General features: G+C 46.6%; 1 protein-coding gene across 1 annotated transcript in view; it reads left to right on the top strand.

Annotated features, from left to right (window-relative positions):
• Positions 1 to 2,200: 2,200 nt before the first annotated feature.
• Positions 2,201 to 21,198, top strand: part of robo2 (roundabout, axon guidance receptor, homolog 2 (Drosophila)) — a 141,166-nt gene continuing 122,168 nt past the window's right edge. The window contains exons 1-2 of the mRNA XM_076100680.1: positions 2,201 to 2,249; positions 7,380 to 7,706. Coding sequence (XP_075956795.1) covers positions 2,201 to 2,249; positions 7,380 to 7,706 — 376 coding nt within the window. The remainder of the gene's footprint in view (positions 2,250 to 7,379; positions 7,707 to 21,198) is intronic.

Raw genomic sequence — 21,198 nt, 5'->3', positions numbered from 1 at the left:
CCTGCTGATCAAAATGCATGAGCTGTCTCTCAGTGTGAGATGTGTGAAGATGGACAGCCAGAGCATGATACTCGAGCACACATCCGTCACACGCAGCAGTTGTCCGGCGCAGCTGTAACGGCGCTCGGAGTGGTGGAGCCAGTGAATAAGTGTCTCGTTCCACCATCTCCATCCCCGGCCTGGTCTATGGATCACCCGGCCGTGACAGCTTGGTACCTTTTCTTCCCCATAACTAACTGGGGAATCTAACCCCATAGAAGTGCACAGACTCCAAACTACACACCATCTCTTGCCAAACTAGTGTTTTAGTGTGGAAACTATAGTAACCTGGAGGTCTAGTGAGGGGCCTGACCTCTTGTGAACAGACTGATGTCAACAGTACTGTATAGCTGGCCCCCTGCCTCTCATGTGAGCATTGACATGTTGGTATTGTTGAGGCGTTTTATGAATTGCAAATTCAGTACTATTGTATTATTTTACCGTAGCATATACTGTGAATTATGTGCTGTCACTTCTTGGCGTTTCTTCTTATTTGGGAATAAGACATAGTGTTTCCTGCTAATGTATTTCTTAATAACATGGTCGTGCAATCAGTGTGTCTATGTGCTAATATAAACTGTAATATGCTAAATTATGTTTACAGTTCAGTTGCAAAAATAACATCGTCAGACCGAGCAGCCTGATCACATGAATACATGCATAATAATTTGATAAGTAATAAGGCCCGCATCGCATGTCAGTGCTGCAGGGATTGTTTTTTCTTGTTGCTGCAGGAACATTGCACCACACTGCTTAGTAAACTGAGCCACCATGACCAGGGGTGGGTTGATTTACTGTATATAATGGCTCCTGGTGAGGCTGGCTTTGTGGTGGAAGTCTCAGTGTGGAACGTGGCACGAGCCAAGTGTCACAATCACTGCGGCGGGAAGGAAGAAAGCCTTAATCGCATCCTTGAACGTTTGAACTCTCCACTTCCACTTCCAGGATGGTGATGATTTTCTTTCTGGAGGGCTGCTCACAGGCATTTGTCATTTAAGAGGCCCGGTAACACCCAGCCGGGGGTAGAATTATGAAATGTAGTGGGTGAATGTGTGTGAATGTGTTTGTGAGCACCATTAATAAACATCAAAGCCCATTGTTGTTGTTTTTTGGTGTTAGCATGGATTTATGAGCCTGAGTAAATTGAATGAGTCCTTCATCCACTTACTGCTAGCACTGTTGACCCCGTCGCCCTAAGCCAGACCAGATGAAGTGTCCCATGGAATAGAAATTTAATAAATCTCATCTCGACTTGGTATGCCGCACCTTAAAGAAACACAAACAGTGAGCTATAAGGGCCATTTCATTACCTCGCTCTGCTCTCTGAGTCCATCACTTGGATGGTGTGTGTGTGCGGTTGCGGCCTCTTATTCCTCATGTTTGCGTGTGGGTCTAAAAACCACCGGAGTGGCTGGAGGTGGTGACTGCCCTCATTGACATGCCGGGACACTGCAGTGTGTTCACTACAAGTCAGCACCCGTGGCACACCTCCAATTATCCACTCATCTCTCAACACGGTGTATCACGGACACCTGAAGGCCTTCTCCCCCCTCCCCCCCTCCCCCCCTCCCCTTCGACTTCATTTCTAAAGCAATAAAGCACTTATTTATTTTGCCCCGTTCAATCTGCTGGGGCAGCTCAGCAATGCAGGTAAAGAGATTACAATGCTTGGGGGAGAATCAATTGATGCCATTCATTTCATTGCACTTCCCTGAGTAGGAACTGTTTAGAGTAGCCCACGCTTGAAAGGAGGGAATTGGCGATGTGACATTTTGCACCCAGCTGTGTCTACATTCCCTTGCACGCACCCACCCACACACACACGCACACACCCCCACACACATATCTTAAGAACATTGCTACTTACTTATCTGCTTTCATAGCACATTTACAAAGATCACAATGACCAAAGAAAGCTGTGCTCTACTGCTATAGCTTTCTGCTGATTACCTACTACTTGACCGGAGCAAGTGTGCGTTAACTTAACTTAAGGGCTCTCCTTAAGTAGTAGACGAGGAGGGGGAGGCTATTAATTATTGAATTCACCTCTTAGATTTTTCTGCTTGTTCCGGGATTTGAATCGTTGATTTTTTTTCACACACAAACGTACATCTTCAATACCAAGGCTACTGCCACGGACAAAGAAGAGGCAGGCAAGAAAATGGCTGCTCAGAAGGATGTGTGCCGGCGCAGAGACGGGGCTGAAGAAGGTGGGCTGGTGCAGAGAGCTACATGCTCGAGTGGCCATGGCATCGGAAATCATTTAATCTGCATCACACAGTTTAGTGTCCGTACCAGTGACTTGACAGTCCCACAGAGCTGGTGCTGTACTCCTTACACTATGCACAGCCTCTGTAAAGAAAGCAAGCTGCCCCCTTATCAACACATAAAGAGGTCTAAACTGTTATTGTGTCGTCCCCCTTTCGTCTCCTGTCAGCAATTTCAGCGCTTCAGAGAAAGGCCATTTGCTGAAAAAAGGATAACATCACCCTTTCAGTTCCTTGCAACTGATAGTAGAATGAAGAGTCAGAATGAGAGTAGTTTGGAAAAAACAAGGTGGAAACTGCTTGAAACGCAAGATACGGGAATCAACCGTTTGCAGCAAAAAATCAGATATGCTGTTTCCCACAGTAATCTATTTATATATTCCATCTGCATGGGGTAGAGAGGGCAAATACACAGATGCAGAGTCAATACGACCCCACCACATCACTGCCTGAAATACACAGAGTGGAATCCTATCTGATATTTGTTGGAGGCGAGCATGGATGCAGTGAGAGGTTGAGAGCAGCTCCTAGAATTACCCCTGTGTGTGCTTTCAGAGTATAGATCTTAGCAGGAAAAAGGAGGGGAGGTGTGTGTGTGTGCGTGGGGGGGGGGCAATATGCAGAGCACTGAGGTGGAACAGAGCCCATCATGTGAGCTTGCTGGCTAACTGGCTCACAATCTCTCACTCTCTTGCAATAGAAGACGAATCTACTCCTTCAGCACCTGTGAACACCTTTTATTCCCCCGTCTGTGTCCTCACTGTGAGGATTGTGCTGTATATCACGTGCTGTATCTAGTGGCTGTCTGCATGCAGTGGGATTGGATGGGCTCCAGTAGATACAGCAGGCTGTTCTTTAGTGACATCTCACCCCGGATGAGCCGTATCTCTGGTATTTTTGCCACACTGGAGCTCGAGTGCTGACAGCGCGCCGTAAAGAAGATAAATCTGGGGTGCAGAACGGGCTGCTTGCAAGTGTCACGGCAGGCCAGTGCTGAGGCGAGGACGGACAGTAACATCATTCTATTGCCTCCCCCAGTGCCCCCCCCCCCCCGCCGCTCGCTCACATTTCCCTTCTGATGACATGATGGATATGACTCTGTCACCCCAGGACGGGGACAAGGAGCAAGCGGAGGTATTGGGAGGGAGAGGCATCGATGTATATATACGGAGATGGAGTGGGAGGTTGAGGAGAAGCTGAGAGAGGCAGGAGGAGATTGGACAACATGGATCTCATGCATAATTCATTCCTTTTGAACATTCTTTGAGGTTTTCGTTTTTTTTTTTTTTATGTACAATTTTATATTCACTCAGTTTGCTGGGTTTCAACATTTCAGCATCCACATTACAGTGTTACAGTGCATCTTGGCCTGGACCATGTTTGATGTTTTATGGAGCCTCATGACTGGAACTTTTTGCCTTGGTCTGAGGTTGCCGGTGGTTACCTGTGATCAGCGTACTCGTCTGTTGGCAGAATAACTAATACCTCTTTGGGGAGCCCTTCCTTTTATGCTCTGGTGGAGACTGGTGTGGGTATTGATTTGGTTGGTGGGCTGGGATTTCTCCTGAGAGCTAATAAAAATAATTACAAAAAGATCATGAAAGGCCTGACCTTCTGTTGCACACATGAATAAATATGTGACAGAGATAATAGAAAAGAGCCCTTCTATGTGTGTGGTCAGTGGAAAACAAGCTGTTATGACAGTAAAAGTGGTGTTTTTAATCCCGAATTTCACCAACAACCTATTTTTTGTTTAACTGAGTGAAACTTTTCTATGTCTTTAGTAATGTCTCAATGATAAATGTGCTGTGTGAACACAAAAAAAAAACACAACCGAGTGAGAAATAACGCTGTCAAACGTCTTGGATAGCTGCGTTGCGGAATTGCATTGGATTGCAGTGAAGCTGACATCATTTGAAATGAAAGAAAAGTCAGAAAGGAATCAGCTTTTGGTTCAGTAATCCCTCTCTGATTTAATTCTCTGTCTCTGTGCTTGTTTGTTTGTTCTCTGGTTGCTGCTTTCCTCCAGGAGAGGATGACTGCACAGCAGTGGTGAAAAGTAATGGTGGTGTTATTGCAGACACACAGGGAAACACAGCATTTTGATTGGAGCGTGCGCCCTGAGACCCAGTGAAGTGCACTCGCCTCAGCTCAGAGAGCACTTGATTGCACAGCACCAATGATCGCATTAAAAGGGCAACAGAAAGCCCATTTACTGTAAAGAGAGTGAGAAAGGGGGCCCAATAGGAAGCTGAAAATTGACTTTCACTTCTGTTAGGAGCTACGGATGGAGCAGTGGGGATACACACGTTTCTTTTCTTTATTTGATCTTCTTGGACAGCATCTCTAGGACATGGGAGCCACATGAGGTCCTGATAAAACAACACGTATACACGTGAAGGTACAAACATTTTAGTTTGTGCGTTTAAAAGTGACGCTTGCAATAGGTGAGGTTTACATGTTGAGGTTATCCAGTATTGAGATTGATGTGCCTCTTTTAAAACATATTCCATGGCATATGGATGCGCTTTTAACCTTTTCTACCTCTATACCTTACTACCTCCACTTCGGGAAGGACGCTGACCAGTCACGTCTGGCCCTCGGTGCACCCGGCTCAGCTTTTTCTGGCAGTGAAAGGACAATTGTAGAGGCATCTGCTGTTTTCATTTCCACCGGAAAGAGGAGAGCAGATGGAGACCCAAGGTTTAAGTGATTAGAAGGCAGTAGATTGGAATACAAATTGGATTTAAAGAAATTAGACTGATATAAATCGAATGGAGTCGCCGCAGTTTAGTGCTGTGCATGCGCATTGTCCTTAGTGGAAAGCCACCGCGGGGCCCGTGGATTATACGGGAAGCAGATGCTCCAATGAGATAAGAATAAATGTGCGTTTGACACTCCATCTGAGGGAGATGGGGGTCTCCATATCCGTCCTTTATCTTGCCCTCCATTTATCAATGTCACAGTGTTAATTACTGCTTCGCTTATTGGGTCACTTACTGCCAGAATACAAACTTGCCTCTGTGCTGCTGAAAGGGTAACTGACTGCTTGCTCGGTTGCTGTTACCTGCCACTGGTGAAATAGATTGTGTTAAAAACCTGCCTGAAGCATACTGTAGGTTTTACTTCCACCACCAATAGTACATCTTCAGTGTTTCACATAACACCAATGAGATTAGATCATGCACTTGGGGATCAGGATCCCTCCACCACCACCACCACAAACCCCCTGTCTCTGGCCCCACTTAGAGGAAGACACTGGGCCTGATCACTAATCAATGACAGGGAAATGGAGGGAATTAGCCCAAATTAGGAAGAAGAGAGCACAGACTACCTCCTGTTCAGGGGTCAATATGGCACTGTGTGAAGCTTGATCCCTGTTAAGACAAATGGTGCACGAGTGCACATTGACGTAGTACACTCGGAGTCTTTGAAGTGTATTTTGTGCTGATCAGTGGATTTCTAACTGCGCCTGTCCTTTTACCCGCAGACTCTCGGTCAGAAAAGGCCGGGTTGCAGCATGTCTCGGTCTCCCCAGGGAGATTCAAGTATAAGGCGTAGTGGAACATGTGCAAACCCAGGCACACAAAGAGCTGGAGCCTCCACTGTTTTGTCTTCATCCCAATGTTGAAATTAGCCCTTACATAAGCACAAAGGCTTATGTGGTACACTGCTCTTCTGTGCAGCAGGCATCGTTCTATTACCCCGCTGCACTGCCCCGGGGAAGGGCACAGTCATCAACTCCGCTCAATCACATGCACACCTGCAACAACTAATTTTGAGACAAAGGGCCCAGCACTCTACTTAATACAACACTGACTGGCTAGCATGTGGCTGCCAACTGAATCCGAGTTATTGATGGGGTATTGAATCTGGTTCAATAGAAGAGGATAAAGGACGGGCTGTTGGAAAAGTTTGCCTCATTTCCCATTCCCTCTACCGTATCTTTGAATGTTTGATGTGCCGGATCAAACTCTTTGATTGTTGCATGGTTCCCAGGGCCTCTGTGATGTTAATGTGTGTGACCTACAGCGTCTTATCTCTGTGGTTAAGACCTGGTCACAGACACACAGAGCACTCTGACTTGGGGACCATTATCTTAGCTGCCAGACTCTCAGAGCTCGCCCACTGCAAGCCCGACTAAAAAGGAGTGGGCCAAGGTTTTCAGCCGCGGGGGATTAGCGTTTGACATTCGTCTGGACCCCGGCATTCATATTCACATCACATGTACACTTCTACAACAGTGGACCTAACAGTTTTACTTTTTTGCGCCCTACTGAAAGCCAAATATATAATGTGTGTGTGTGTGTATAGCTCAGATGTAAGCTGACTGTATGCATCCAGTCACTGCTCACCCATGGGTCCAATTACCCACAAGGCAAGCCCTGGCAATACAGGGTTGAGGAGAGCAGATTGTTGCTTTTTGATCGGCCTGAAACGGAGATTAAAGGGTCCAATATTTTGAACATGCTTCTAACCCAAGACAAGCTTTGCTAACTATTAGTTGGAGTCATCCATCCATTTTCCACGGCTTTGCCAGGTCTGGGTTGTGGTGGCAGCAAGCTAAGAAAAAACAGCTCAGATGTCCTTCTCCCAAGCAATGTTGATTTTGGCAACTGATTTTGAATTCATATTATGCTTCTGATGAAAATGTTGATAAAAGTTCTCCCAGCTGTTTTGTTTCTTCCTCTGTATTGTCTCATTTTCAGTGAGATTGTAATACACTTCTTAAAAATGAGACATTTTGGGCAGCAGCGTACTGTAATGCATGCAGATCATTGGTCCTTTTTATGGAAAAAACATTTTTCATCTTAGCTTACTTATTGATAAAAATGAACACCGCACCGGGGCCACATCCTGTATCTCCTTCTCTGGTATCTTGATCCCCGCTAGATGATGTCAGCTACTTTTACTTGTATTAATGAATTCAATCCCTTCCTTTTCCCTATTCTCCTAATAGTGTACCTGCTAGCTATTATGTTAACAAGAGAGGCTTTTTGACTTGAGAAGGCCTTCCTATATTAGAATGTCCAACTGAAACAGTGATTAATTGCATCTCTCTTCCTCCTCCAGGATCCCGTCTGCGCCAGGAGGACTCCGCACCCCGGATTGTGGAGCACCCCTCTGACCTGATTGTCTCCAAGGGGGAGCCCGCCACTCTCAACTGTAAAGCGGAGGGGCGGCCGACCCCGACAGTGGAGTGGTACAAGGATGGAGAGCGGGTGGAAACGGACAAAGACGACCCACGTTCTCACCGCATGCTGCTGCCCAGCGGCTCGCTTTTCTTCCTTCGCATCGTTCACGGACGGCGGAGCAAACCAGATGAAGGGGCCTACGTCTGCGTGGCCCGGAACTACCTGGGAGAAGCTGTCAGCCGCAACGCATCTTTGGAAGTAGCATGTGAGTCAGGACTCTGTCCCCTCTTTCTTCTTAGTTTCTCCTCTTTTGCTGCATTGCTCGTTTCATTTAGTTTGTTCATTGGATGGTGAAGAAAAGTCTTCATCTTGCTGCTTCCAGATGATGGAAAGACTGGATTTACATTCAGCACGAGAGAATTGAGAGACATTATTTCAACATTTCCTGTCAGCATTATCCAATTTTTTTTCCTTCATTTACACACAATGGAAAATCACGTCGTCTTTATTGTAGGGGATAACAGTAAACACATAAGTGCTTTATTTGAGGCAACTGGAATTACACTATTTTAAGAATTGACTTCAACTGGTTGTCCATGTGCTCTTTTTGCAAAGACTGTGATCATTTCCTGCACGTCTAGATGGAACACTCAAGCTCACTAGCGGTCACAGTACGTGTGGCTTTGTTTGGTGGATTAATGACTTGTACAGAATGAGTTCTTCAGACAATATCTTGAGATAAATTTGATATATTTCTAACTCAAGGGGGTTTTATTGTTGTCTGCAGACCTTTGAGTTGGACATAAAGCCAGTCAGACCATATGATGGTTGTTGGAGATGTGGGGTGAGTCTCACAGGTGTGTGAGGGTAGAACGATAGCCACAGATCAAAGTCCTGATGGACATTTGACACATGCTGCCTGGACTGTGTTGGTGAACACTGACAGGCAGAACCTGAGCTGTGGATCCAATTACCTTTGAAGATGAGCACCCCCACCCCAGCAGGCTCAGGCTGGGCTTCCTATAGAGCAGCTTCCAGGCCCCTCCACTGCCCATAAGGTGGGGAGGAAAGTCCCCATGTCCTTATGTGGGTTCAAGTGGTGGTTCTTTGTGTAACACAGTCTTGTGTTTCAAAGAAGTGTCATGTTCAGACATAATCCTACTATATGTGTTACATGTTAAGCTCTCATCTGCCATAGTAAACATACAATTAATGCTAATTAAACGTTTGAAGATGTTTTGAATGGAAGAAACAGCAGACGTGATATCTTCCATGTCATTTCAAAGGTGATTACAGTGATCAGTGGTATTAGGACGGGTAGGTGGTTTGTGATCCTTCGGAAATGGACTTTGTGTGTTAGAGAGGGGGGGGGGGGGGCTGGTCTCCGCCTCTGATCCAGTCCCCTGCCTTCCTGAGGGCCTCCCAGCAACCCCCAGGTGCTAACTGCGTGACAGCAGCTTGATCTATCGATCGCTGTAAGAGGGCTCTCCCAGTCTAAATGAAAATTCATGAAAAATTGATGATGTCTCCAGATTATTTTATTTCCCCCCCTCTCATACTTTTTTCTAGCCTTTCTCCTCAGTACTCTCTCTATCTCTCCCTCTCTGGTGTAATGTGGGTTGAGCAACAGAGGGGGTTGAATGGAGGCACTGACTCCTTGAATGGCTTATAGGTGAGGGGTGAGGGGTCAGGAGGGATATGGAAGAAATAACAAGGTGAAGAAATAAGAGCACACGTATGATTGGTATTATGAGTGAAACTAGGTTTGAGAGAGAGAGAGAGAGAGAGAGAGAGGGAGGTTCGGGCAAAGCCTGAGGCCACACTCAGTAAACAAGGACACAGAGCTGTACCTTGAACCTACAGTAGCTGTACAGTGCCATACCCAAATTCCATTTAAAGACAAACCGGTATTGACTCAACATTACCTCACACAATTTCGCCTCTATTGACCTGACCCGACCTGAAGCACTCGCACTCTGTGAATGACAGCAGCCTGACTGAGATGGAGTGCGGGTGTAGGAAAGGGTTTTGCTGGCGGGTCAAGTGCAGTTCAACAATGGGACAATACATTGCAGCTGTATAAAAGTAGAATAGTGTTAATATGAAATTATTTGATTATGAGCAGATCAAATCCCTCAGAGGCACTTTCGAGTAGTAGGAGAAAGAAATGAGTTTGAAATATATATTACAGGTAGGGTATTAGATTAAGACACTAATGACTTGTTGCAACTTTAATGATACGTCATTTAAGGGATATTGAGTTGGAATGTCCTAAAGCTGATTTGCAGGATTTGTCTCTGAACCAATCAAATGTGAGGCCTAATGGCACCATGATGGACAGAATCAGCGCAGCGCCATTGTTGTTTTTCCTCAGTGCTACATTCATTGTGTGAGTGCGCCTTCTCTCTCGCTCCTTCTCCCTCCTTCGCTCTTCAATATACAGTAGTAGTTTTTCACATGGAGTTCAAAGAAACATGTTGCACTTTCAGTATATATACAACAGTAAGTGTTCACTGACCACAGCAATGACTTGATCATCAATCATATTTATGAAGATATGACCATTTGCAGTGAATTTTCTTTGTGTATTTTTGGTTTTTCCAGAAATAAGGCTATCATAGATCGCAGAAAGGAGGGAGGGGCATGTTATGAAGCGCTCCGTGCCCGGTTTGTTCTGGGCCCAGGGCTTTCTCGGATTTCTCTTTCAGCCAGGTCTTCAGGAGGGGCTTTGGGAGCAGCAGAAGGGGGTGGGGTGCTAAATCCCCCAGCATTGGCTTACTGCAGTGATTAGCTTTATCAGGTCCTGACATCCGTCTAGTGATTGTAAAGCCACAGCTAATCGCTCAAGAAAAAGCAGCATTTAAATCTATATCCATGTTGAACTGGGCTTGTGTGTATGATATATCTTGCCCCCCGCTCGTCCCATACCTCCCTCCCTCTCTCCCTCCCTCCCGCCCTCCTTCGTATTGAACACACCTTTGCCCCCCTTCCGTTCACGAGTGGTTGAGCAGGACCCCGGTGAGATAATTTAATTGCAGCTCTGAAACAGATTGAACTCGGTGTCCACCGAGCAAAGCGGCACTGCTGCATGCTGGACATCAAGCTGGGCAGCACTCACCACTCTCTCTGTCAGCGCAGGAAAGGTGGAGTGCAGAGGAAGAGGGGGAAGAGGCCTCTGAGAGGCGCCTCTGCATTATTAATGCAGCCCAGATTGGGGGGGGGGGGGGGGGGGGACTTGTGCCGTTACTGGGCTAAATCTTTCTAACATGTCTCCTTTAAGTGTTGGATGTTGAGCACACATTGTTCACAAATGAGTAGACAAGAGCATGAACTGCATTATGTTGTCTAAGTCCATGGTACACGTGCAAAGTGTGAGGATAGTGCTGGGACATCCCGCTGCTGCATTTGGGAACATATTTCATCATAGGCGTCGTTCACTGTCCCGTACTTCAGGAGATGGAGAACTTGTAAACATGTTGCCTCGAGGGTATCGGAGCAGTCTGCTTTGTAATCTTACTCTTACCTCCCAAGCGCTTCAAAACTGACTGCAGGCCAGCTCCATTGGATGGATGTGCCGCATATTCTAGGGGATGTGCCCCCGTTTCTCTTCTCAGAATAAACTAGGTCAATGAGCGGGTTCATAAATCATTGTGAAGTCTTGTGTCAGAAATGCTAGCTGCAGCAACCGCTGCTGAATAAATTGCGAGCGCTGCGGATATCTCTGTATATGTAAGTGTGACAAGGCACACCTGGGGCGAAAGGATCCACAGGAAAATGTTAATTAGCCCCATCTTTTCAGGTGGATGGGTAGCACGCCTACGCAGTGCTCCAAGTACGAGCACGAGGGGGAACAGTTGCACTTTTAATTTCGTGTCAAATGTGACTCTGGCCCTCTGCCGTGTACAGTAGGTAGGTGTGTATTAAATGTATGTAGTCGTCCAGGGAGAGAGGCATTGCAAAGGAAACCAACACACTTATCTTGAGGCGTAGCTCTGTATCCTTTGCGGCTTCGCTCAGTTTGTAACCTTTAAAAATGCAAATGACACAGGAATGAAACAGATGTCTTGGGTTGGTTCTAAATGCCGCTTGGAATGGGATTGGATGACTTTTAAAAAGGTCCTTTGATATCATCTAATGTACCACTTCTGCAATTAAGTCAATCGTTAGGTAGCATTTTGGTGCTCGTACAACAAGGTAATTAGCAGGAAAATAGAGTTGGGAGAGGTGTGAGTGGTGAAGAGAGGAGGAGGGGTCCAAGCTGTTCCTGTTGTGTCCAGCATGAGGGGAAGCTAATAAAGGGACAGGCCAGGAGGAGCAGGCCAGGTGGGGGAGTCAGGCTGAGCCGCGCTGCCGAGCCTTTCACAAGCTCATCTGGACTCATTATTCCATTTCAGGAATGAGAAAATGGAGTGACAAGTGCGCACAGACAACAGACACTCGCACACTCTCACGCAGAGGTGTACACAAACACCTGCCCTCGCGCTCGTATAAACCCCGGTGGGCAGAGGTTTAATCTGTGCCGAAGTCCTTGAGAAATAATGAAGGGTAATGAAGGAAGCAGCAACAATGCGACCATTACAGCACATTGATGATACATGCTCCAGTTAGGAAATGAAACACCGTCTGTAATCTTCATTTAAATATGTATACTTTGTTAATGTGGTGCGATGGGTAGAACACAGAGGTGAGGGGCAGGCCATCATTGCGCCCATAAAGTGGAGGGGTACTGGGTACTTAAACAAAACACACAATACAGGACTATAGATATTTCATTGATGAAGGTGGCCAAGTGTAGTGCAGAAAGAAGAGGTGGGAATGCGGTCCTGCGATAAAAGAGATGGTGAGAGCAGGCGAGGGTGTGAGAAATATCTTCCCGCTGATAAACTGTGAGAGAGGAGAAATCCCTGATTAAATGTGTCAGCTCTGTGTCTGTGCAGCTGGAGTTTGCTGACCTCGGTAAAAAGGTGTTGTTATCTATTGGGATTTACTCGCAGTGTCCACACACAGGCAGGCGCACACACACACACACACACACATACACACACACACAGGCACACTGTTCTGGCCAGCCATATATACAGCAGCATGCAGATTGCTCTCTCATTTGTGAGCTACAGATGGCCACAGACAATGAGGAGTTTCCCGCCACAATGCGACTCCTGTGCAGTGCATAGAAAGAGACAGGCCTGCAGAAATGGAACTGATATTTGGAAACACTCTCACAGGGAGATAAATCATAAGAATACACTGCAGTCACTACCAGCACTTTGACCTTTCACTTTCTCTCACACACACACACACACACACACACACACACACACACACACACACACACACACATGATAAGTCCTGAGACTGCACTTTTACGATCCACAGCGGGCCCCGTGTCCCAGCTCTGACCTCCCCAACTCCACTGAGGGAAATGGCCTGTCTGTGTTACCTTCTTACCTTCAGAGGAGACGAGTGTAGTGTTGAAGACGGGAAATAAAGCAATGATGACAGCAATAATGGAGTAGTGCAGCGAGAGCTGGTGACAGAGATGGAAAAGTGTGGAGAGAAGGTGGCCGAGAGATGAAGCACTTAATGAGATCCAAGTTTGGGATGACCTTTGGCCATCTTTCTCAGCCCCTTTAATCCGTCTCTTTCTCTCCTTTTCCCCCCTCACCTCTCTACTTCCACCATTGTGTCACCTTTGGAGTCTATAAACTGCATTAAACAATTGTGTGGCGCTCCGTCATGGATGCCACGGCCCATCAGCAGAGGAGTGAGCCGTCAAGCAGAGAATGCTGAGCCAGGCGCTTCTCACGCCCATTAGTGCCCGGCAAGATGAAGCACCCGTCGCACCGGGTTTTGTTGTGTTTCCTTTATAAACCCTAGTCTCGCTCCTTCACACTCTCCCTCTTTCTCTCTTTATAGTGACACTGTTATTGATGGCCTCTCCACTCTGACAATGCAGGGCTATTGCTTTGTCTCTCCTGCCTCGCGTTTTGCCTCCTCTCCCCTCGTTCTCCTTGCCCCCCCTCCGCCCCCACGTGTCTCCTCGTCCATGCTTTACGCCGCGCCTGCTCGCTCTGCAGCGACTGAGAAATAAATCTGCGCGCTAACATCGAGTCGCTAAATTGTAGCAGCTTGGCAGCGTTGTTGTACAAAGTGAGAACCTTCAGACGAGCACGTTCTGTAAAATGAACTTACCCTGCCATGCCTTCCCCACGTCTTTTATTCTCAGTTTTGGATGCAGACGGAGCTGTAAATTATTGAAATCTGTCTGCGGGCTGATTATTGATCAGCTTTAAAACACACGCACGGTGAGAGGCTGATGCTTTCATGGGTGGATTTCTCTTTTGATATTGACTTATGGTTGTAATTTATTCAAGCCCTGTGCAGCATTCACTTTTTCAGTGAGCACATTTATTTCGCTGATCATCAAATCATCACTATATTAATCCGTTCCTTAGCCGGTGTGTAGATAACCTAACACATGGGGGTTCAGACTCTAAGTTAAATACCTGCACAGGTGTGCTATTTATCAGCATTTAGATGACTATGTCTGATACCACTCTATTTGCTGACAAGTGGGCAAAGGGACAAGTGAGTGATAATAATATTAATTGAAAATGTGACCCTGAATGAATTCCCTGTAGACTCTGCGTTGTGAGGGTGCCATTGAGTCCAGCCGGGATTGGATCCTCTGACCCCTGGAGAACCCTCTGCCCTCTCCTATCCACCCCAGATCTCTGTCCAACCATAAGTCCGTAACCAGCGCTCCCCTCCGATGCAATGTGTCCCTGTAGTGACTGACCTCACCCCCCCTCTCTCTCTTTCTCTCTCTCTCTGTCTGTGTCTCTCTCTGTCTGACTGTCTCTCTCTCTCTCTCTCTGTCTGTCTGTCTGTCTCTCTCTCTCTCTGTCTGTCTCTCTCTCTCTCTTTCTCTCTCTCTCTCTCTCTCTCTCTGTCTGTCTGACTGTCTCTCTCTCTGTCTGACTGACTCTCTCTCTCTCTTTCTCTCTCTCTCTCTCTCTCTCTCTCTCTCTCTCTCTCTCTCTCTCTCTCTCTCTTGCTCTCTTACCAGAGATGGTAATCCATCATATGGAGGAGGGAAGGAGGTGACAGGGTGGAGGGCTGAAGTTCAGGCACGAGCTGATGCGGGTTTGAATCGAATGTCGCTGGAATTGATTCACCCTCTGGCGTGTTGTGTTATTTCTGCACTGATGTTCCTTCTTCAAATGCCCATTATTTCCTTGGTTACTTTCACACACACCCTTAAACGCACATTCATTCACACGCATACGTGCGTTTGTAAAACACTGTGTGCACAACGCTGCTGGGGATCCAGAGTGGAAGGGTCAGGACTCGAGCAGAACCACGGTTCAGCCTGTTTATTTTGGGTTACAACTGTCACGCTGCACACTGGCACTCTGATGGATGTGTCCCTTTCGAAGCTGTGCACACTTACACACTAGCACACGTGCACACTTACACGCAAAAAACATGCTTCAGGTAAATGTGGCTGTTTTGGGAACATAGGAGACACAGCATTTCAGCTTCATTTGATTCTCAACTGAACTGTGCGGATGGAGAGGAAGTAGGAGACTGGGGGAAGGGAGGAGGGGCTTACATGCAACAAACTCCAAACTGGCCCAGGGAAGTTGAGACTTCAGAGTGTTCAACTTTGCCAGCCTTGTGGTTTTGAGGGGAAAAAAACATCATCATCCTCCCTTCTCACAACCTAACTTGGTTTGTGTTGATTTAATAATTAATAATTATAATAATTCATAATTCTATTTTATTGTTTTTTCTGCAGCCCCCTTAAACTGTTACCAGGCTTCGCCCGGCCCTGGGCCACGGCAGAGTTATCGTGGGTCCGAATGTGTTATGACTTGGTGATCTCTTGGCGTAGACAGATATTGTGTTTGGCTTGGATTACATTTGCTGTAAGGGACACCTATCACCCACCAGAGCCCTCAACAGCTGCAGACCAGAGTTGAAACCTGATCATCCAGTCTCTGCCGTCTCCCTCGCCCTCCCTCCATCACTCTCTTTCCTCTTTCCCCCCCTTTCCCCACTCCCTTCCTCTCTCATTTCCTTTCCTGCTTTTTGAAAGTGATACTCAAAGCATTTTGATCGCTTTAAAAAGTGAAGGGAGACAAGATCAAATGTTTAAGAGCGTGGTTTCGGAGACAGCTGTGGTTCCATTCTGTTTTACAGCCTGACCTTTCCGTGACTGCACCGCTGCATCCACTGGGCATATCAGCAGAGGAAGTTAGGGTGGCGGCTGTGTCTAGTTGAAGGTGACCTTGTGTGCTGCAGAGTTAATGGCTTCCCATTTCGATGTGGAGTGTGTCCTAACTGCTGCCTCTGCCTGTTAGACTGTTCTGGGATCAGTCCCGGGCTTGGCCGAGGTGAAGGAAGGGACGCACAGGTTTTAATGTTGTTCATTCAGCAGCCACCAGTCCCCTGCATGGACAGCATCCATTCCGTTAGGAAATAAGAGTTCCCAGCTTCAGGACCAGCAAAGACGTGTGATTTCAAACAGGGAAACGACCTCAGCTATGCGTAAAGCCGGGTGACCAGGTGCAGTCAGATGACATCACATGGTGAATGAGACTGGGAGCTGTGGTATGTGTGGCCACCTGCTTCTGCAGCTGGGAGGATGATTAGCAGCTAGCCAGGCTGATTATTAACCAGCCAGACACTCAACCAGCCAAACGGACAGACAGACAGACAGACCGGGACACTGACAGACATTGCACATGGCCAGATATGAGACTGCACATTGGTTGGCACAGTAGAGACCAGACAGACTCGCCCAGACCACTTAAGCACCAGCATGGCCAAAGGCCAACTGAATGGAAATCCGAACACCCTATTCAAATGCTAAGCAGAATGTTATCTCAGTGCCTCTTGCTGCTGGCCCTCGTGCTCTACACTGTCCAGGGCAAAGCTATTAACGAACATGCAGGTGCCTCCCATGTTTGCCTGTTTTTCATTGTGTGTGTGTGTGTGTGTGTGTGTGTGCGTGTGTGCGTTTAGATAAGTGTATGGGCAGTTCTCTGCATCTTTCTCTTTGCTTGCTGTGTTGATGAGAAATTCATAAGGTCTAGTGTTTGTGAAGGAATGGCTTGAGCAAAATTCTAAATAATCCATGTTATTGTTAGTGTATTTCCAATGATTGCTGTTAATAATATTGCCATACACTACAGCACCCACCACCCTGAGACAGAATTGATGGCAGTGAATCATCTTAAGCATGGCTGTAATTGCAGGGATTTGTCTTGGATCCACCCGAGATCTCCTTATTCCGCAGGAAATGAAATCTTAACGACACTGACTGATCACCGAGGGGTGTGTGTCTAACTGATGAGCACGCTCATTTGACTCCACCAATCTTTAAAAGCCATTAACGCTCTCCTGTTTCATGCACAAATTAGGCCTCCACACACAAAGGCACACAGGCGCAGCAGCACATAGATGTTTGGAACTCGTACACAAGCGGGGTTTGCAAAGGCACATATGCACGTACACATACACACACACACACCATCTAACAGACTCCAAACTACATTTTTGTCGTCCAACTTGCACAGTAAACATTTGCCCATTTGAAGCTTAAATGGCACGGTAAGAGGAAAATGAACCCCCAGACGCCGCGTTGTAATGGAGCTGAAAAGAACAGCTTAATTGGCCAACATACGCCATGCCCAGGCATTAACTGTGAAATTTACATGTTAGCTCTTTCCCTCGTCTTTCTTTTAAAGGTCCCTGTGGTGCTCATGTGGAACAGACACATGAATTACAACTCTGACACTTCATGAATATCGATTTGGCTGCTGTTGCTGTGCAGGAGGTTATGGAAAATGATATTATTCAAAACATGTTGAGTGGGATACATCAGCAATTAGTCTGTTGTTTGTGCAACTAATGTGTTATTAGCTTAATTGCCTGTTTTTGGTAATTCACTTATCCTCACACACAACCCCGTTTTGTGAAAAACATGCAGAGCATTAAAAACAAACCATAATTTAGAAATATTGCAGACACATTGTTTTAATGATCCCTGGATGACTAATCTTATTCAAAACATTCATTTTGAGAAAAAAGTAAATTGCTCTTCTTATCTTAATTCTCAGACCTGAAACAGAAGGTGCTTGTCTTCATGATTTAGCTCTGTTCACAGCAGTTCAGAGGGTTGATAGTCCAGTCATACCTCCGGGTCCAGATAGACTGACCTTTGGACAGCTCTGGATGTGACCTCTGACTGACCATCGATTGACCATCATCTGACCCCAAGGCTGGGAAACCGAGCTGAATACGGATCCATTTGGCAGTCTGCAGAGCATCTCTAGCAAACACTGCTAATACAGTTACCCTAGTGTTATTGGGGGATGTATGAAAGGAGAAATAGCCCGGGAAGGCAGGGTTATTCCTGTGTCAGAGGAAGAGAAGCACAGATAATTCAATTGCAGGCCAAGGGATATGAGCATCTGTCAGCTTATTCATTCTTATAGTACTCGAGTTCTGTTGTTACTCCAGGAACCTCAAAGCTAGATCGCCACCGGATTTAACTCATTACCTGCCTCATGACAAATTGGTATTCTGACATCTATGAACCTTTATGTGTGTTTTTTTTGTTATTTTAAACGACAAATGGCCTTTCTGCTTTGTAGATCTTGCACAATCCTTCTACATTTGCTGAGTGCTAGACCAGATTCTGTTATCTCTCCTCAGCATCTTACCACTCTTCAACCCCCATCCCTCCTCCATTTCTCCCTCATCCCCTAAATTGCCGTTCCCAAACTGGCGATAAAATGTCAGCCCAGCAGCCAAAATGCCCATCCCCCTTTTCGCAAGGAAAAATCAAATAGTATAGAGGCTGACTGCTGATAATGTTAGCCGCATTTCTCATAAACCCTAATAAGTAAGTTGACTCGATAAAGGATGCTAATGAGGGGAGGGGACCGCTGTGTGATTAGAAGAAAAAAAGAAAGGGGGCTCATCATTCATCAACATCACTCACTGGTGCCAACTCGGGTGTTGATTGTCATAAATATTCTTGGACCTGAATTTTCACCCCCACCCCCACCTCACCCCGCAAGAGCATCTCACCTCTTCCGACTGAGTCCGCCTGCCAGCAATACCACCCTCAGTCCTCTCTCTCCCTCTGTCTGTCTCTTTTCTCACATGCAGCAGGGGGATGGTTGGCCCAAGAAAGTGGCATCATTAACTTTCTTGAGTGGCAGACGTTAGACATGCAGAGGGCTGTCCTGTCCCACCCCCTGCTGGGTGTCCCTCAACCCCCATCATTCCTTCCTGTCATCCTCCATCTCTGCGTTTCTGACTTCTTCTCCCCCAAACAGCCATTCACAGATTGCATACACTTGATGCTCAGTCAAGGGGTGAATGCGAGGATACGTTTAAGGACACAATTCCGATGTCAGCGTCGTGGGTGTGCCAAATGATTGTTATGTATGTATATGTATTATATATGGTCGTGTTTATGTGGTGGTGGGGGTAGATTAGTCTAACTAATTGAACTGTTATGACTCGTTATGAGTTTTTGTTGCTACCACCAGTGTGGCACGTGCTGCTGAGCTCCTTGTGGTGCGACGCCCTGTCTCATTAATCACGAGCCCGGTGCCGGAGCCCTGACAACCCACAACCTGGTGGCCTACCTCCTCCCCTGGTGCGTCCTGGGAAGGCTCTGCCCCATTATCTGCTCACAGGGAGAAGGCAACACAGCCATGACAGCTGCCAGTGGTCATTTGAACCCCCCTTTTCAATTGAAACTCACTCACTTCCCATATCCCCCCCATCAAGCTTTTTGGCTTTCCCTCGCCTCGGGTTCACAAGTTTTGAACCGCTTGGAGCAAAGGTCAGTGGATTTGCCAGGTCGTCACGGCAACTCTCAATAACATCAGATGTCAAGAGAGCTGGCCGACCGTAACGAAGCAGAGAGCTCTGCTTGGCTGGCCACTTCCCTCTGGAGAGCAGCGGCTGCGGGGCAGGAGGGAGAGAACAGTCTTTTTGTTCAGCGTTGCTCTCTCCCTCCCCTTTGGCTTCGGTCTGTCCGGAGCGATGAGGGTTGTGGTTGGGGGGTATTTAGGCGTTCATGGGGGAGGGGGTGTTAAGGGTGTGTTGGGGTCCAAGTCAGGCTTGTACAGTGGGGTGCTGGGGCTCAGAGCGGTGCCGTGGTCTAGTTGTGTCATGAGCATGTAGCTGAGCTGTCACTTGTCTCTAATTGGCTTAGATCAGCCCACAAGAGGCTCAAAGCTCACTGACCCACCTTCTCTCTCTCTCTCTTTCCCTGTCTCTCTCCCTCGACCCCTCTCTCATTAGCTTCTTTTCCTTTGCCAAGCTAAGACAATGGTCTCCACATGGTCCTTTCCATTGGACCGTTTGATCCAAAAAATCTCTCCCTCACGTTCCAGCAGGCCTGTCACTTCCTCTGCCTGCATGTGTCTCCTGTAATGGGGCTGAATCCTTGCAAATAGCGGGCTACTAGAATGATGAGAAAGGATGCAGAAGGCAGCTTGATCTAATCCTGATTGGGGACCTGATTGATCAAGCCCCCGGGGTCGTCACAGGGTCAGTACATGGACTGATGATAACATGGATCATCCCAAGGGAATAAATGCATCGCGGTACTTTCACATGCCATTACACCTCAAATCAATCCGAACACAAAAATGACACCAGTAGTCTCCACTATTACAGTTAAAGATGCATCCACCTCATCAGTCAGCCATTCTGAATCCTGCCTGAGTGGGTGTTCCCTCTTGGGCAGAGTAGGATTTACGATGTGCTACAAGGGTTCAGGGAATGACCCTCTCGTGTGCATCTCTGATGATGTTCTAATTGGATGGGGTGACCTTTCGTCACTGTAACTTTGAAGCGTGCGTGGTCCTTGGGGGTGGGAACAGATTAAAAAGCAGCAGCGGTGTGCTGATTGATGTGTGCTGTGGTTGGTGTGGTTGTGGATGGACAGTAACATATGAGTCCACAGCTGTTGAAGGGGAAAGGATGTACAGACTGATGCATGGGTGGTGGCAACAGCCAGGCCTGACTGATTGCTACCTTCTGGTACATTATCCCTTGTAATGGCTGCAAAGACTATGCCCGCTATGATTACATGGTGGGGAAGGTATATTGTTTGGTTTCACCAGTTTAACTTTCATTGTGATAAAAAAAAGCCACATCATGATATTGCTGTATGTTATATTACGTATTTACACCATTTACTATGTTCAGCAGCAACACTGACGGCAAAGTAATGTAGCTGCCGGCCCCGTCGTGATGAAGAACTTCCCGAAAAGGGAGCAACTACTGTCGTTTAAAACATTAAAAAACCAGAGAAAGAAAAAGAAGAGGAGCTACATCCCACAACAAAGGCGACACATGGTATCATCTGATAATTAAATGGATTATGAGACACGATAGGTGTCCCAGGATCAGTCTGAATTGAGATCAATAATTCCTTGATTGAACTGCATGCTTGCTTTCACAAGATTAATCAGAGAAGCACGTTGCAATATTGACAAATTATTGTTGGGACAAATAGAGGTGAACGGGACAGTGAGCCACAACCAGGTGGTTATGTGGAGAAAACACACACACACGTATTATATGAGGTTTATTCTTATTTGTATATATTTTATCATAATGCATTCATAGTGTAATCAAAATAATACCCAGCAATAATACTATTGTGGATATAAATGCACTTATTTGTGGTATAAATACAGTATGTGAGTGTTTCTGCC

This window comes from Anarhichas minor, unplaced genomic scaffold, assembly GCF_050575085.1.
Source record: "Anarhichas minor isolate MPS153535 unplaced genomic scaffold, ASM5057508v1 ptg000026l, whole genome shotgun sequence".
NCBI lineage: Eukaryota > Metazoa > Chordata > Actinopteri > Perciformes > Anarhichadidae > Anarhichas > Anarhichas minor.
The sequence above is the reverse complement of the archived record's forward strand: the minus strand, read 5'-3'. Positions and strand labels throughout refer to the sequence as shown.